The sequence below is a fragment of the Condylura cristata genome, unplaced genomic scaffold (genome assembly GCF_000260355.1).
Source record: "Condylura cristata isolate star-nosed mole 26May11 unplaced genomic scaffold, ConCri1.0 scaffold00007, whole genome shotgun sequence".
Taxonomy (NCBI): Eukaryota; Metazoa; Chordata; class Mammalia; order Eulipotyphla; family Talpidae; genus Condylura; species Condylura cristata.
Window position 1 is genome coordinate 32,904,033 of NW_004567108.1, and position 15,419 is coordinate 32,919,451.

General features: G+C 37.1%; 1 protein-coding gene across 2 annotated transcripts in view; it reads right to left on the minus strand.

Annotated features, from left to right (window-relative positions):
- RASGRF2 (Ras protein-specific guanine nucleotide-releasing factor 2) overlaps positions 1–15,419 on the minus strand; it is a 190,941-nt gene that overhangs the window by 95,641 nt on the left and 79,881 nt on the right. For both annotated transcript variants that reach the window (XM_012721957.1, XM_012721956.1), the window contains exons 8-12: positions 11,004–11,113; positions 9,585–9,703; positions 2,807–2,967; positions 1,862–1,928; positions 664–800 (exon numbers count right to left, since the gene is read on the minus strand). In XM_012721957.1, coding sequence (XP_012577411.1) covers positions 664–800; positions 1,862–1,928; positions 2,807–2,967; positions 9,585–9,703; positions 11,004–11,113 — 594 coding nt within the window. The remainder of the gene's footprint in view (positions 1–663; positions 801–1,861; positions 1,929–2,806; positions 2,968–9,584; positions 9,704–11,003; positions 11,114–15,419) is intronic.

Sequence of the window (15,419 nt, forward strand, 5' to 3'; positions counted from 1 at the left end):
GTTCTGCTCCCCACTCTGTCTCTGGTGAAGCCTCTCACCGCCCCTGAGCCTCTGGCCTATACCCCAGTTCTGCACAAATAAATAAATCTTAAAAAAAAAAAGGAATGCCCAACCCTATTTTTGACATATTTCTAAATTTTCAGTAAATGCAGCAATTCCCTCTAACTCATCATTGCTAATCAAGGAAAGATAAACAAATTTGTCCACTAATTTCCTATACAGAATACATAAGTTCATTTTCATATTTCAAGCTATAGACAGTATCTTTTTCAATGAGATTCCTTAATTTGTGATTTCTTGCCATAGTCCTTGGTAGCTATTTTTTGCATCTCTCACCATTTCCAGAAACAAACAAACAAAAATCTATTATTAATAGGGCGATGTTAACACTGTTTCACATAAGTGATTACATTTATGACTTGTACAAAAATGCCCAGGAATGTAAATGCAGTTTTTATATTTCTGACAAAAAAATTTAACCTTACGGAAGTTAAAATTTAGAGGAACAAAAAATGATCCCAGCATGGCAAGATACGCAGTGGTGATGGTAGTGATCTCAGTAACCATACGTTATATTTTAATTTGAAAAACTGTAAAAAAAAGTCCTCCCCCAAAGTTTATGTTGTAAAATTAAAAAAAAAACTCATGGCAAAAGCCACTCACCTGACTTATGTCGCTTGTCCAGGCAGCCTTCTCCTGGCGTGAAGGTGCTAACAGGACCACCGTGAAAGGGGCCGCATCAGGTCGCTCCACCACTATCTTAAAATCCAGGTGCCCAAACACTTGCCCAGAACCTTTGGCTTCAACACGTGCAAACCAAATAATTAGATGTGAAGGCGAAAATATGAGTAATGGTGGCTTTCACACAGTGCTAGTAATATGATTGATATACACTCTTCCAAAATTTTATATCCTCAATATGGTGCTTCTTGCACATGGAGAAGGTTCTTTTAAGCTTAGAAGCAAGTAAAAAAAACTCAGTTCTCCCTCTCATTTCATGTTTGGAAATTTCCATAGTGGGCAGGTGGGAACAGGCAGTGGGGTCATGGCCAGCGAGCTCTTCTATCAGTAGGAAGAGCACATTTTGCTTGGCAGCCAGAGATTTAGATTGACATCTCTGGTTTCAGCTCACTCCTATGATGTAGGCCACCTTTAACATCATCAAGGGAAAAAGCAGAAATTTCCCTTTATAAATGTGAGTGATTATAGCATACAAATTTTGCAAATATGAAAATATGTACTAGCTTCTCAAAAGTTATTCAAGATGCCAAATATTCCTTCTTTTTTATTATTTTTACTTTACATGATCAATGATCTTTTAAATATGTTCACCTTTCTTCATACTTATTCCCTCATGTAATGTCAGATTTCCACTTAAATATTCCTTCTTAAAAAGCATTCTTAAACCACACTATGTCATTTGTCCTACAAAGCAAATTCCCTGCATGTTCAATGCCTTTCAGAAAATGCAGTGGAATATTTGAGGACCTGTGATTTAGTTTTGTATTGTTCCAAATCACATGTTTCATTGAAGACCTAGAAATAATGAAATCAAGCAAACAGGGAAATAAAGTTTTCCATAATCTACAGAATTCCCACACTCTAATTCAATTTTGCTCTCATTTCTGCCTGCTATCAGAAAGTTACTCTCATGACACAAATTCAGTAAAATGTGAATTCCCAAAGGTGGTTTAATAAGGCTCACATGTTAAATGGTCCTACAGAATTTTTCATATGTAAATGATTTACAGAGCTTATGCTCAGCATTTCTGCTACCTCCTCAAGCAATCTTCCTTGATATAAACAAAAACCATATGATTATAATTTTTATACTATTTCTAAATGACAGACTGTGACTTACAGTCATCATCGCTTGCATCAGGCTCTTCAATCAATGTACATTCTATTAAAGAAAGAACTCCACCTGTCTGGAAAGAAACCAGTATTTCACTGAGACCATATTTTTGCAAATTCTGATTGTAAATCTTATATTCAAGACACCACAGAAGAAAGCATAGCAATTCTACATCACAATTTTCATAGAATTCAGAATTAGATATGTAACAGCGATTGAACTCATTTAACTTTTATTGTTCTTCTTCCCCAAATCACTCTTATCCTGTGCTTATAAAATGTAGCAAGTCAGCCTATGCAAAAATAGATGATACCTATGGGGTCTTAGAAAGTGAATACAATTCAGCAAAAGGCTACACTCACCAACTAGAAAGACATTTTAAACAGCAGAAAGTTGTTGTCATGGTAGCGGATAATATTTTTAGGCATTAATAACCAAAGGTGTAGATAGACAAACTTTCTCTGTAAAGGGACAGATAGTAAGACTCTTACACTTTACAAGTCATATGATCTCTATCAAGCTACTCAAATCTGCCACTTTAAAAAGCATGAATGCAGCCAAAGACAGTAAGTATGGTTGTGTTCCAACAGAACCTTATTAACAGAAAACAAAGAGCACTGTGGGCCCTTGGTGCAAAGCAAGATAAAATAGCATTTAGAGAATATTATCAGCACACTGTAGTGATATGACAAGATTTTGTCATCAACTAGAAATAAATTTGCCCAGGTTATGATTTTAATTGTATCTCTTCATAGTAATACACACTTGAATTTCTATTATTTCAAATCCAAGTAACAACAAAGTAAATGTCAAACTTGGTAGCTGTACACCACTATGCAATAATGACAATGTTTTGTGATAAATGGCATGGGAAAAGAAAGTCATCGTTTCATTAACCTCAATGCCTCTTCAGTGCAGGGAACATAAATGAGAGTCATGTAAAACCAGTACCTTGAGCAGATGTAGTTTTCCTCCTGAACTTCTTGTACAAATTAAAAAGTGTTTTGTAAATAAGAAGCATTGTCTTTCTCCTTCTTTTTTCAAAGATAATGAACCCAGGCGAACTTTACTAAGTTTCCCCTTCTCAACAGAAGGTACTTGAATAAGAGAACCTGGTGATCACAAAAGTGAAGAATACACAGCAATTAAAATTCTGTCAAGTGAGAACTGTTCTTGATGCAAGAAACAATATGGCTTGTTTCCAGAGATATCAAGGATTTATTTGCACTATTAAAACAAGTTAATCCCCTACACGCTGGACAGAACAAACAGTGCACTGTTTGTAGAGTTGCAACTAATTTGTAAACTATTGTAAAACAGTCTAGACTTGATTATTCATGTATAAGCTGGAAAAATAAGTTTAAAAGAAAGCCAAATTGAATTCAAATAACTAGGTACTTCTTCCATCTCTGCCTAATTGACTGATCTCAATCAAATTATTTACTTAAGAATAAGGTACACATTGTATAATTACACATATAGTAATAAAATAACACGATAAAAGGCAAATGGAATTTATTCTTCATGAATTAATTCTTCATTTACCTGCAGGTAGATAAAAAGTATATTAATGTAGTTTACTTTATACCTTAATAGTAGAAAATGCCTGTATGCATGCTTAAAAAAAATCTAGACAATTCAATGCAAGTAAGGACAATTTTTAGAGGGCAGCAAGCTCTTTGTGAACTCTAAATGGAAAATAAGCTGAATAAAATCTATACCCAGAACTTTCCTGTTAACAAAACTATGCTTCATTAAGTGTAAGGTTATGCATAGACTTTATATAAGTTCACCTTAATACTGATCCCATCACTCAAAAAATAAAATTCCTATCAAGGTTAGATATTAAAATAAAAAGTACTAAGATTCTTGCAAATATCTTGCCTCTGACTTGTGAAATGCCCAAGCCAGTAATATTTCTACTATTCATTCAATTCACCACCTACCCCAAGGGCTTACAAGGGCTCATATCAGCCTTTTAAGAATCATCAAATGCATATACAACCTTTAAATTTGTTAACAGTGAGCATCACTAAGAGATGAGACTGTAAACAGCTTTAGTTTTCTCTTCAAGCATTTTCTGGGTTTCCTGTTTTGTTTTTTATTATTATGAGTAAAAAATTATTTCTATAAGTAGAAAGAACATTAAAGTTTTTCATATAAGTGAAACAATAAAACTGTGATTATGGATCACAAAATCTTTACTTTAAACATATGAATATCCCAAATAGAATCTGCATTTTAACAGAATGCAGAATCCATCAGTTTAGGTGGGACAGCTGGACAGAGGCAGAGTGGTCAGCTACTGGACCCTAAGGCATGGACACAATCCTAGGGAGGGTATGGAACACAGTGAAGGCTTCATTCCTCTGAAAGGAATGGACAAGAGGAAATAAACTACGGGGAGAGGGAGAAAACTGGCAGAGAACAGGAACAATGGTTGGAAGAGTGGGAAAGTGGGGAAAGCAGACGGTAATGTTTAGAGAATAGATGGGCAAGCAATGCCAGCAGAAGGACTGTACTTAAGGGGCTCATGGAGTGGAACCAAAGCCAAGGGAGATCATTCAGAGGACCTAGGTCATCCCCTTCTTCACAGAAAGGGAAATTGAGGCCTGAGAGGCCTAATATTTTTCCTAAGGTCACCCTTATTTGAGTGACAGAGCCAGAAGACAGAAGTGGATTTTGCTAAATAAAAACTGAAAGTTGGAGAACAAGTAGATGGGAAGACAATAAGTTCCAGCTTTTCCATGAATGATCATGAGTCATCCATTAGGCATATCCATATCATTAGGCAGAGTGAAGGACTGGGTTTAGACAAATATCTTAACAGATAAATTGGTTTAGGAGTAATTTTCAAAAAGGATATAAAGATATAAGCAAGGCTATGAAAACCCAATAATAATGTTTCAGTGGTAAATGTTTCTAGTATTCAGTGATTTTTATAAGTCAAAAATTACAAAATACATGTCAGCTCACATATTAGTGATTACTGTGATTTTCAGCTCTGAGTTTAAAAAAATATATTTCCTTAGTAATTACACACTAACATGCTTAATCTATAACTATTCACTCATATACAACGAAGACCCTGTGTACATTAGGTACAAGTGGAAATCTACACATCTAATGAAAAATGAGCAATTTCAGCACTATTGTTTGGTTTATAAATAATAATATTTGGGGGGAAAATGCTAACTGAATTATTTTTCAGAAATAATCTATAGTACTGCAGCACAGCCATGAATCTAGGGAAGTCTTCTAATTTTCCAAACTAGAGAAAAATTAACGTTAAATTAATAATTTCTCGTATCAAACCACTGCTATTATACAGTCCTTTGTACCTCAGTCATCAGTTTACTTAATATTTGAGGTGATCTTACAAAAATACTTCTGTTATTTCAATCACTAAATTCCAGAGAGTAGTATTCAAGACTGATTAATGCCCTTATTCTTAATTGCACTCAGTAGTAAATAGAATGAAGAGCAATTTCCATTGGGTTAGACATTTAAGAAGATATAACTATTTCTAAATCCCATGTTACAATTCTAAAGAACACTAGGTACACTGAAATTACATGATTTGAGCCTAGCAATGATTAAGATACCCAGAGACATCCACGTCTCGTTCTCAATACATTTCTCTTTGAAATCAGTCACCTTTAATTGTCCTGATTCATAGTCTCATAAGAAAACACTGGCTATGAATTACAGTTTTGATCAAAATGTCAATATCAAGTATTCATATCTTGTAATAAGTACTTAGAAATGTCAATTTAAAGTATTCATATCTTCTAATAAATATTCATATGTATTTATATTATGAAAATAGAAACTCATTCCAAACCCTGATACTTGTTTTTTAAGGTTTTTTTTAATGTTTAAGATTTTTGTTTGTTTAAGTAATCTCACAGGCACTGGTCGAGATGCAATTGTAATATTAGTTTGTTTAATCTTGACAACTATGAAAGACAGGTATGACTATTAACTCCAACTTAGAAAGGAGAAACTGAATAAAAGAGATGTTAGTTGCTGAATATCACTCAGCAAGCAAGTGGAGATGACCAGATTTGATCGCCGGTATCATGGCTAGAATGTCTTTTTTTTTTTTAAGATTCATTTTTATATTTATTTATGCAAACAAGAACAGGAGTGTAGGCTAGAGGTACAAGGGGATGAGAGGGTTCACCAGAGACAGAAGGGGGAGTGGAACAGGCTGACTGACTGAAACACACTGCTGAAGAGAGCAGTGGATGAGGCAAGAGAAATGGACCATGCCGAGATGGAACTCATGCTGCAGTGGCTGGTGACAGCTTGAGTGTGCTGAGCTCTTAACCCCTGATGCACCAGGGAGACCCTGTCTTTTTTTTTTTTTTTAACAACAAGTTTTTAATAGATTCTTTAAAAATAAATGACAGTATCAGGCCATGGCTATCCTTTGCATCCTTTGTATCAGCTGTGTAACAATTGGAATTAATTTACAATATGGATCTGTTATATGACCCAGCAATTCCACTCCTAGGTATCTACCTGGAAAATACAAAAACACTAGTTCAAGAGAAAACTTGCACTCCCAAGTTCCAGAACTATTTACAATAGCTAAGATATGGAAACAGCCTATAAATGACCAAAACCAGAAAAATGTATTAAGGTGTTGTGCATACACACACACAGACACACACAGTGGACTACTACTCAGCTATCAGAAAAGATGAGCTCTTGCCATTCACTGAAACATGGACAGAGTTGGAAGGAATAATGCTAAAGATAAACACCGGATGGTGTCACTTACATGTGGAATATAGTAATAGAAAAATGAAAGGGTCAAATAGAGCCAAGCTAAAACGTTAACCCTGAAAGCTGACTGGAATGGGGGCAACCAGAGTGTGTGGGGATGGAAGAGGGAAGGACTAGAACGCAGAAGGGAAAGAGCACAAAGGTTATGGTGGTGGCTAGATGGGTCCTTTGCTGGTGGGCCCACTATGGCAACAAAGCCTGAAGCAGGGGATCCTACACTCTGATAATGGAAACAGTGATGTAATCCAATATTAACACAATAAAAATTATCTTTAAAAAACGTTTGCATTTTCGGGCCCTTCCTGGTGGCGCACTGGGTTAAAGCACAGCACTAAGAAGCTAAAGCCATAAAGCCACTTCAGCATGAGTTCGAGCCCCGCCTGCCGGGAGTGACCACATGGCGTGGCAGACCTCTCCTGACCCACCCGCTGCTCCCCTCAGCAGTATACTTCTCAACCTGCCTGTTCTGCTTCCCACTGTCTCTGGTGAAGGTTCTCACCGCCCCTGCACCTCTGGCCTGTACCCCAGTTCTGTATGAGTAAATAAATAAATCTTTAAAAAGAAAAAACAAAACTGCATTTTCAATCACTAAATACCCGTGCATAGATTGATATTCAAGATAGCTAAATAAGGAGGCCTTTCAGATGGCCTGAACTAAGATGACATATATTTCCTAGTCCTCAGAATAAAAATTCATACACACACACAAAGAGACCTCATAGCATCCAAAAAAGTAAATAACACAAACACTAGCACACAAGTTATGATAAGTTATATAATCCATTTCGTAGAATATAAAATTCTCAAAGTTTTAAAGAAAAAAAAAATCTACCTTAATAGTAGTTAAAGGCTTCTAAGAGATTTAATAAAAGGGGTAGAAGAAACTAATACAAAATAATGCAAAATTTCCAAATTGGCATATTTGGAATACTTTCTACTTTCAGATTAAGGTCTGATCTTTTAAAGCCACCTTTATTGAGTAATTTATAATCAGGCTAACCAAACCAAACAATACAGAATATTACTGCTGAAATTATTGTATCAACATCAGTAAAATAACAACATCAGAAATATTAATAGCTGATAGAAATTACTTAAACACAGAACAAGGAATAAATAACATCTGGACATGAATCACAGACAGAGAAGTGGTTCATGACTGTTCTTCCTCTACATGCAAAAACAACAAAAAATGACTTATTCAATATAGCCAATCTTCCAACATTTTTCATTATAGGTTTTTTCAAACTTTGCAATGTGCCGTAGAAAGGAATGCACTTGTAAAAATATATTAAATGTTTATGCACAATAATACTTTTCAATCAAAATCCTTTCAGAAATTGAATACTACTTACAGAGATTTTGTTTCTTTTCACACGTTATAAAGTTCAAGTGAGTTAGTAATTATTTTTCAATGTACTCCAAATACAAGAAAAATACAAAGTAAGACATTTTACAATCAAAACTGCAATTCAACAGGCAGTTGAAGTTAATCCAATGCCTATTTTCCAGGTATTCATAACAGAGAGCATCATACTAGATAAGAGAGAATTCATAAATGCTGCCTTTCTGAATTTCAATTACTGGGAGAGACAGGTATGCAAATATGTACCTACAGTGCACAAGAGGATAAAATACAGGCAGCAGGAGCAAAGGGTCTTGAGTGAAGAGGAAGGTAAATTCATTCTAACCAGAGGAATGGAGAGGGGAAGATGAGGAAAAAGTAGTAAAAGGCTCCTTAAAGGTATCTGACCTGAGCCTAGTAAGACAAGCAGACCTTCGACAGGCCTTATATTTCACTAATATTTAAAGAAGCATTAATATGGAAGGCCAAAAATGAAAAAAGGGTATCATTTCCTAAAATACACTTCCAAAATTTTCACATATGTGTGATTTCTCTCCTTGTAAATAAATAATGGAAAATAGAACAGCATGTGATATTTTTTTTAAGTATTCTGTGCAAAAATTAAGATGCACAGTACAAATAACGTCTTGTTTGATGAGATTAAAAAAATATAAATTTTAAGCAGCACATTTTGGTAGGGCAACAGAATGCAATTATCTTCTAGCGATATTAGAACATTGTGAACAGAAATTACATTAAAGGTTAATCCTAGTTCCAAACATACGTGCAAGTGTCACCAAGTTCAAAATCATAAATGTGCACCATACATCATTGCAAATGAATTCCATGAAGCACACTGCCCTCCCTCAGAGTACACAGGCACTTAAGAAAAACTCAGGACATGGTTTACTTGGTGCACTTTGCAGTCAGAGCCAGGTAGGAATAGGCATTGTTAGGCTGTTGCTTCTCCAGTTCAGCGCGAATATCTTCAACTCTTCAGAAGCTATTACTGAGTAATGGTTCAAATTACCTCCCACAAACATGACACCTTTGCCATTACCAAAGTGTGAGGCATTTCCTATGGTAACTGAAGTTACCAAACAAATCAAATCATATCGTGTGAGACCGATCCAGAAGTGCTGATGAAAAATGGGAACAAAAGACAGCTGTTTTCGCTGCGGACAGTGTCTCCACTGCTGTGTGAAAGGGTTTTGAGTAATGTAAGTTTCTCTTGGGTCTTTGCCTGGATGTCATCACCACCTGGCATTGCCACTTCAATTGGCCAAACAGGTCTGCACTCCTTGGAGCTGTAGAGAATGTCTGGTCCACTGAGGAGGAGAGTCCAGTCAGAATGTACCTTACTGTCCCACTCGTGCTTTACTATTATTGTGTTGCTGTTTTTCATGGCCCCTGAAAAGAAACAGCACAAAGGTGGGCCTCAACCACAGCCTCGGTCAAGGCCACAGGGATGTCCTGCACGAACAGCATCAACCACACAGCTAAACCAAGCCTGCTTCAAAACAATCTGCCAGTGACCGTGGAACAATCGCAGAGATGAATAGACAGCAGGTCTGTTAAACAAGGACTTACCTTGGCGGATGAAAGTTTGGCTGGTGTCCAGCAAAATGTCACAGCCCTCCACTATCATCCTTTCTATGGCAAGGTTTTTCCTAATGTTCTCAGTGTCACTCACTTCATCATGCATTACCCTGTTGGACACAACACAGACAGGGCACAGAAAGAGGTGTTTTCCATTGGCCTTTGCAGGATGCAAAGAAAAGCTCCACCTGAGAAGTTTGGTTTTGAACTTGTATCAATGTGACCAGAGTTAGGAGGGAGGCCAACTGGACCTCCAGGCTTCAGCATGAACCGAAGCCAGAAATATGTACCAAATGTAAATGGGTCAGATGCTGATTGTCAATGCCTTTTATTAAGCAGGAAAACAACCTGCTCTTTTTTGGGCAGATCCCTCATTGAAATTAAGATGCCATTTTTTTAAAAAGATTTATTTATTTATTTATGCATACAAAATTGGGGTACAGGCCAGAGGTGCAGGGGTGGTGAGAGGATTCACCAGACACAGAGCGGGGAGCAGAACAGGCAGATCTACAAAGTACACTGCTGAGGGAACCAGCAGTGAGTCAGGAGAGGTCTGCTTGTGCCATGTGGGTCACCACCGGGGCTGGGGATCGAACTCACACTGAAGCGGCTGTGGCTAGCTTGCAATGCTGTGTTCTAACTCGTTGTGCCACCAGGGAGGGCCCAAGATACCATTTCTTATGGTAAGATAAATTAGAGAAATTGCTACCTATCCTACAAAAGCAAGGTAAATACAGATGTAAATACTGACCTAAAGCAATAGTCACAGCTCAGTCCAAAATATATAATCTCTAGTTTCTTGCCAAATAAGAACAATAAAAATGCGCCTAAATTATTATTTTTTTAAAGAGTTATTTATGTATGCATAAAGAACTGGGGTATAAGCCAAAGGTGCAGGGGCAGTGAGAGGTTCCACCAGAGACAGAGTAGAGGGCAGAACAGGCAGATTTATAAAGTACACTGCTAAGGGGAGCAGTGGGTGGGTCAGGAGAGGTCTGCCACACCATGGAGATCACCTCCGGGGCTGAGGATCAAACTCGTACTGCAGCTGAGCTAGCTTGCAGTGCTGTGACCTAACCCATTGCACCACCAGGGAGGGTCCTAAATTATATTTTATAATGCTGAAGACAATGTGAATATTTTCAAGTTGAATACAAAGTACACCAAATCCCAATTATGTGAATTATACAAATTCACATGCTATAAACACATCTTCAAAGATTTTTGTTGTTATAAGTAATGGGCATGCTGATTCAAGCAGCACCCCACGGGAGCCAGCATTTCATATTCAGGTCAACATGAGAAATCAAACTGTGGTCTGCATACTGTTCCCTGGACTTATGTACTAAGTTTCCAGAAACGCGCTTGCTGCATCCCCAGACCAGACTTTATTGTAAATTCTCTGCATACCTGGACAGTTCCTCTAGTTTTGATTTAGCAAACTCCAGACTTTTCCTCTCGACATGCTCATGAGGTGTATGGGCTAGGAGTTCATGCAGGGTGATGATGTACCTGGGGATCTACACAGAAAGGCAAGCTTGAGTCAGAAGTGACAATATGTTCCACTGGGACATTCTCTACTGTGCCATCATCATTTTTGTTTGCTCATCTCTAACATTTTTGGTTGTTTTTCAAATATATTTTAAAGAAATATATCAAATTGAACTACACTTCAAACCAGAAAACGTCATCAAGAACACATGAAAAGAATAATAAAGTATAATGGTAGAAACATGTATTTCTTTATATTTTTATTTTTTTTAAAGATTTATTTACTTATGCATACAGAACTGGGGTACAGGCCAGAGGTGCAGGGGCGGGCGGTGAGAGGATTCACCAGAGACAGAGTGGGGAGCAGAACAGACAGATGGATGAAGTACACTGCTGAGGGGAGCAGCGGGTGGGTCAGGAGAGGTCTGCCGCACCATGTGGGTCACCTCTGGGGCAGATGGGGATCAAACTCATGCTGAAGTGGCTTTAGCTTCTTATTGGTACATTAACCTGCTGTGCCATCAAGAAAGGCCTCTTTATATTTTTAATACAATCATACATTTATTAATCAAAGTTTTAAAAAATTAGTTCATAGAGAAACATATAGCTATCATCAAGTCACTTGTCCATATTTAGACATATTTGCCTGTTTATAATTTTTTCTTAGTTGGCAATGCTCCTGGAATGTAGAATTAAAACTCAGGAAAAGACACATTCATTCTATGACACTCTAGGCCTATTTTATCTCAATTCATCCTTTTAGCATAAAAATTATTGTTTGGTTATATTACTTACTTGTGCTTTTGTTGATGAACAGACTATTTACTTGGATGCTGGTATTGGTGGTAGAAACACCATCAACCCTTTAAAGACTCCGAACAGACCACAATAGAGATTTAACTCAAGTTACAGTGATTCAGTTTGTTTTTTTTTTTTCCTGGCTTACAAACTAAAATGTTTTAGAAAGCAAAAGCAGTGGGTTTGGTTTTAAGCATAACAAGTATAAACAACTACCATAAAACTGCCAGGTCAGAGGCTTGAACACGTGCTTTCCTGACTCTGCCAATTCACTAGCACCATAAGAATTACTGTTTTTAATATACTTACATATATTTTTTATATCATTGTTCATTTTTGTACAATGTTTTATTTCTCCTCTCAGGTGTGATCCCCATAATATTTCCATCACCAAGTCACCAGTGAACCATCACCATAGTTTCCTGTACTCTTCCCACCCGTGTTTTAATCCCTCTACCTCCGTCTCCTCTGCTGAATGTCTCAGATGTATAGTTTGCCTATTAGTTTTGTCTTTGTTTAGTTACCCTTGTTAAGTTACTCTGTATTCCTCCTAAAACTGGAGGAATACACCCAATATTTTTCTTTTTCTTCTGACTTATTTCACAGAGCATAATCCTTTCTAGCTCCATCCATGTTGCTGCAAATGACATGCATTTATCTTTTTTGATTACTGAATAGCACTCCATTGTGTGTGTATATATATATCACTTTTTGATCCATTCACCTAATTTTGATTTTTCCATATCTTAGCTATTCTGTATAGCCAACAGGAGTGCAGGTTTCCTTTCGAATTAATGTTTTTGTGTCCTTTGGGTAGATGCCTAGGAGTGGGGTTACTGAATCTTATGGTAGCTCCATTTTTAGTAGTCTGAGGGTTCCTCCACACAGCTTTCCATAGTATTTGGACCAGTTTGCATTCCCACCAGCAGAGTAAAATGATTCCTTGTCCAGCATTTGTTGCTGCCATTTTTTTTAAATATGTGCTATTCTCACTGGTATGAGGTGGTAAATCATTGTGATTTTGATTTGCATTTCCCTAATTATAAGTGATATTGAACATATTTTTTTCTTTTATCTGTTGACCATTTATATTTCTTCTTTAGAGAAGTGCCTTTTTAGATCTCCTGCCCATTTTTTGCCTGGATTGTTTGCTTTGCTTTGTTACATCATGTAAGCTCTTTGTAGATCTCTGTGATTAGTCCCTTATCAGGTGTATAGAGTACAAATATTTAAATATTTTCTACCAATCAGTAGGGCATGCATCTTTGTTTCTTTTGCTATACAGAAGCTTTCTAGTTTGATATAATCCCAGCTGTTTATCTTTTCCTGCACTTCCTTTGCTTCAGAGAATGAGTCTTTAAAAAACGTTTCTGAGATGTATGTCATGGAGTGTTTTGCCTATATTTTCTTCTATATATTTTATGACTTCAGGTCATATGTACAAGCCTTTTATGAAAGTCAGTGTTGTGCATGGTATGAGGTAATAGTCTACTTATATTCTTTTGCATGAGGTGGTCCAGTTTTACCAGCATCATTTATTGAACAGACTAGCTTTGTTTCATTACATATTCTTTGTTCCTTTGTCATAGATTAGTTGTCCATAAATGAGTGACTTTATTTCTGGGTTTTCAATTCTATTCCATTGATCTGTATGTATAGCACTGTAAGAAATATTTCCTCACTTTATTATAAGAAAATAAAGTATGAAGAGGTTCAGTAACTCATCTGAGGTGGCATCATAGTAAGTGCAGAACCCATCACATACCCAGCTCTGACTAATGCACTAATCTAGAGGGTACCTTCTATGGGGACCAGAGTCTCACTCAGAATTTAAAAGAATCCCAGAGAATAAAGAAGATAAAAAGCTTCCCAGGGACCTGTGGGTAGCTCTCTTTTCTGACTTAAGTGTGGGTAACTCCATCCATGGATCTACTTTCATTCTCAAGCAGGTGGTGGTTTTCTTGAGGTTACTCACTGAATTTTACTATGTGCCCACAATTATGCTTGACACTCCAGTAAAGACAAGGATCTGCAGCACTAGGAACGTCCTTGGGAATGTCCTCAAGTCAGTTTTTAGAAGTACAAGGGAGATTCAATCATAGGAAAAAAGGGTATGGGAGGCCTCTCCTCTCAGAGGGACATGTGTAGGAAGCTTCCTGCCAATCCTCCACATAAATTTCTCACTAAGACAGCCTCTAGGGCTGTTCCACTTGGTGAAGAAAGCATAGGTATGCTTCAAATTTTCCTTTTGCACAATGCCATAATGGATATAAGTTTCCCTCTAAGTTAGTAATTCTACAGAACAATCAAGGCAATCAATAGCTAATGTACTCAATTTTTCATAACAAAGAGGGCAGGAGTGGGAGAGCATGACTACTTATAATGCACTGAAAACCCACAAAACTAAGTTTAGTCAATAGCTTCATGATCCTCCCCCATTAATTAAATCTATTTTAGAGAGCTCCTTGGCAAAGATTCAAGTGGATGGATTTTAAATTCAGTAACTGGCCCTTCCCATTTCTGGTGAAGGTATAAATAAGCCTAAGACTGCCAAAAAGCCAGCAAAGGACATTATGCAGCTAAGTGAACAGCTCTCCAAAGAGCTCATCTGTATATTAAAAACTGACTGTAAATCTGTTCCCCCAAAACTCAAAAATCATAGTAAGTACAGTCTAGATGAATCATAAGTCTGCTTTCAATTATGGAATAATACTTGTCACTTTACAGACAATAATTAGCTTGTTCACCAATAATAATACTTGTTACTTTATAGACAATAATTAGCATAAATAGGTGACTAGAACAGCAAGAAGCTACTTTCTGGAAAACTCGTAATAGTGCTGTTTTTGTCAGGAGGAGATGTCATGATTGGTTCACCTATGGACTTATGAGCAGCTGAAGCCAATTTAAACAGTCCCAGCCTGGCCACTGTCTTTGCTCAATAAAAAAACAATGCTAATGACTACATTATTTTCCAAAAACAAATTTCCTGGCAACACTGGATTTACTTATCAGTTCAGTTGAGGATAAATCTACTGTTTTACTCAATTCTACAATTTCTCCATGTTTCCATAGTTCAACACAGTTCATTAATCACAGCATTTGACTATTCGACAAAGGGTACAGGACAGGTAGAACACTTCTCTCTCTCACACACACATAGGTTAGAAGCTGCCAATCACCTCTTCTACTCCCTCTCCCCCTACTCCAACTTCTGCCCAATAAAAGCTCAAGAAGTCTGGTTCAGAGGTCCCTTGGCAGTATGAACTGGGGTCACCTTTTCTAATGTTACGCTATAGCAAAAATGTAGAATACATCCTGAAGACCCAAGCCCCCACCAGAGCAAAGCTGAAGTGCAGAAGTACCAGTGTAATTCAGTGCATGCAGAGGGAAGTAGCTACACTTGGAAATCCAAGGAAGCCTTCATGACTGTCACACTCCACTTGTTAAAGGACAAAAAGGGAACAAGAAGGACAGAATAAACCTTGGAAGAAAAAACCTACAAGTTCTAAAAAGGGTCATTTCCCTCCTTTCCCT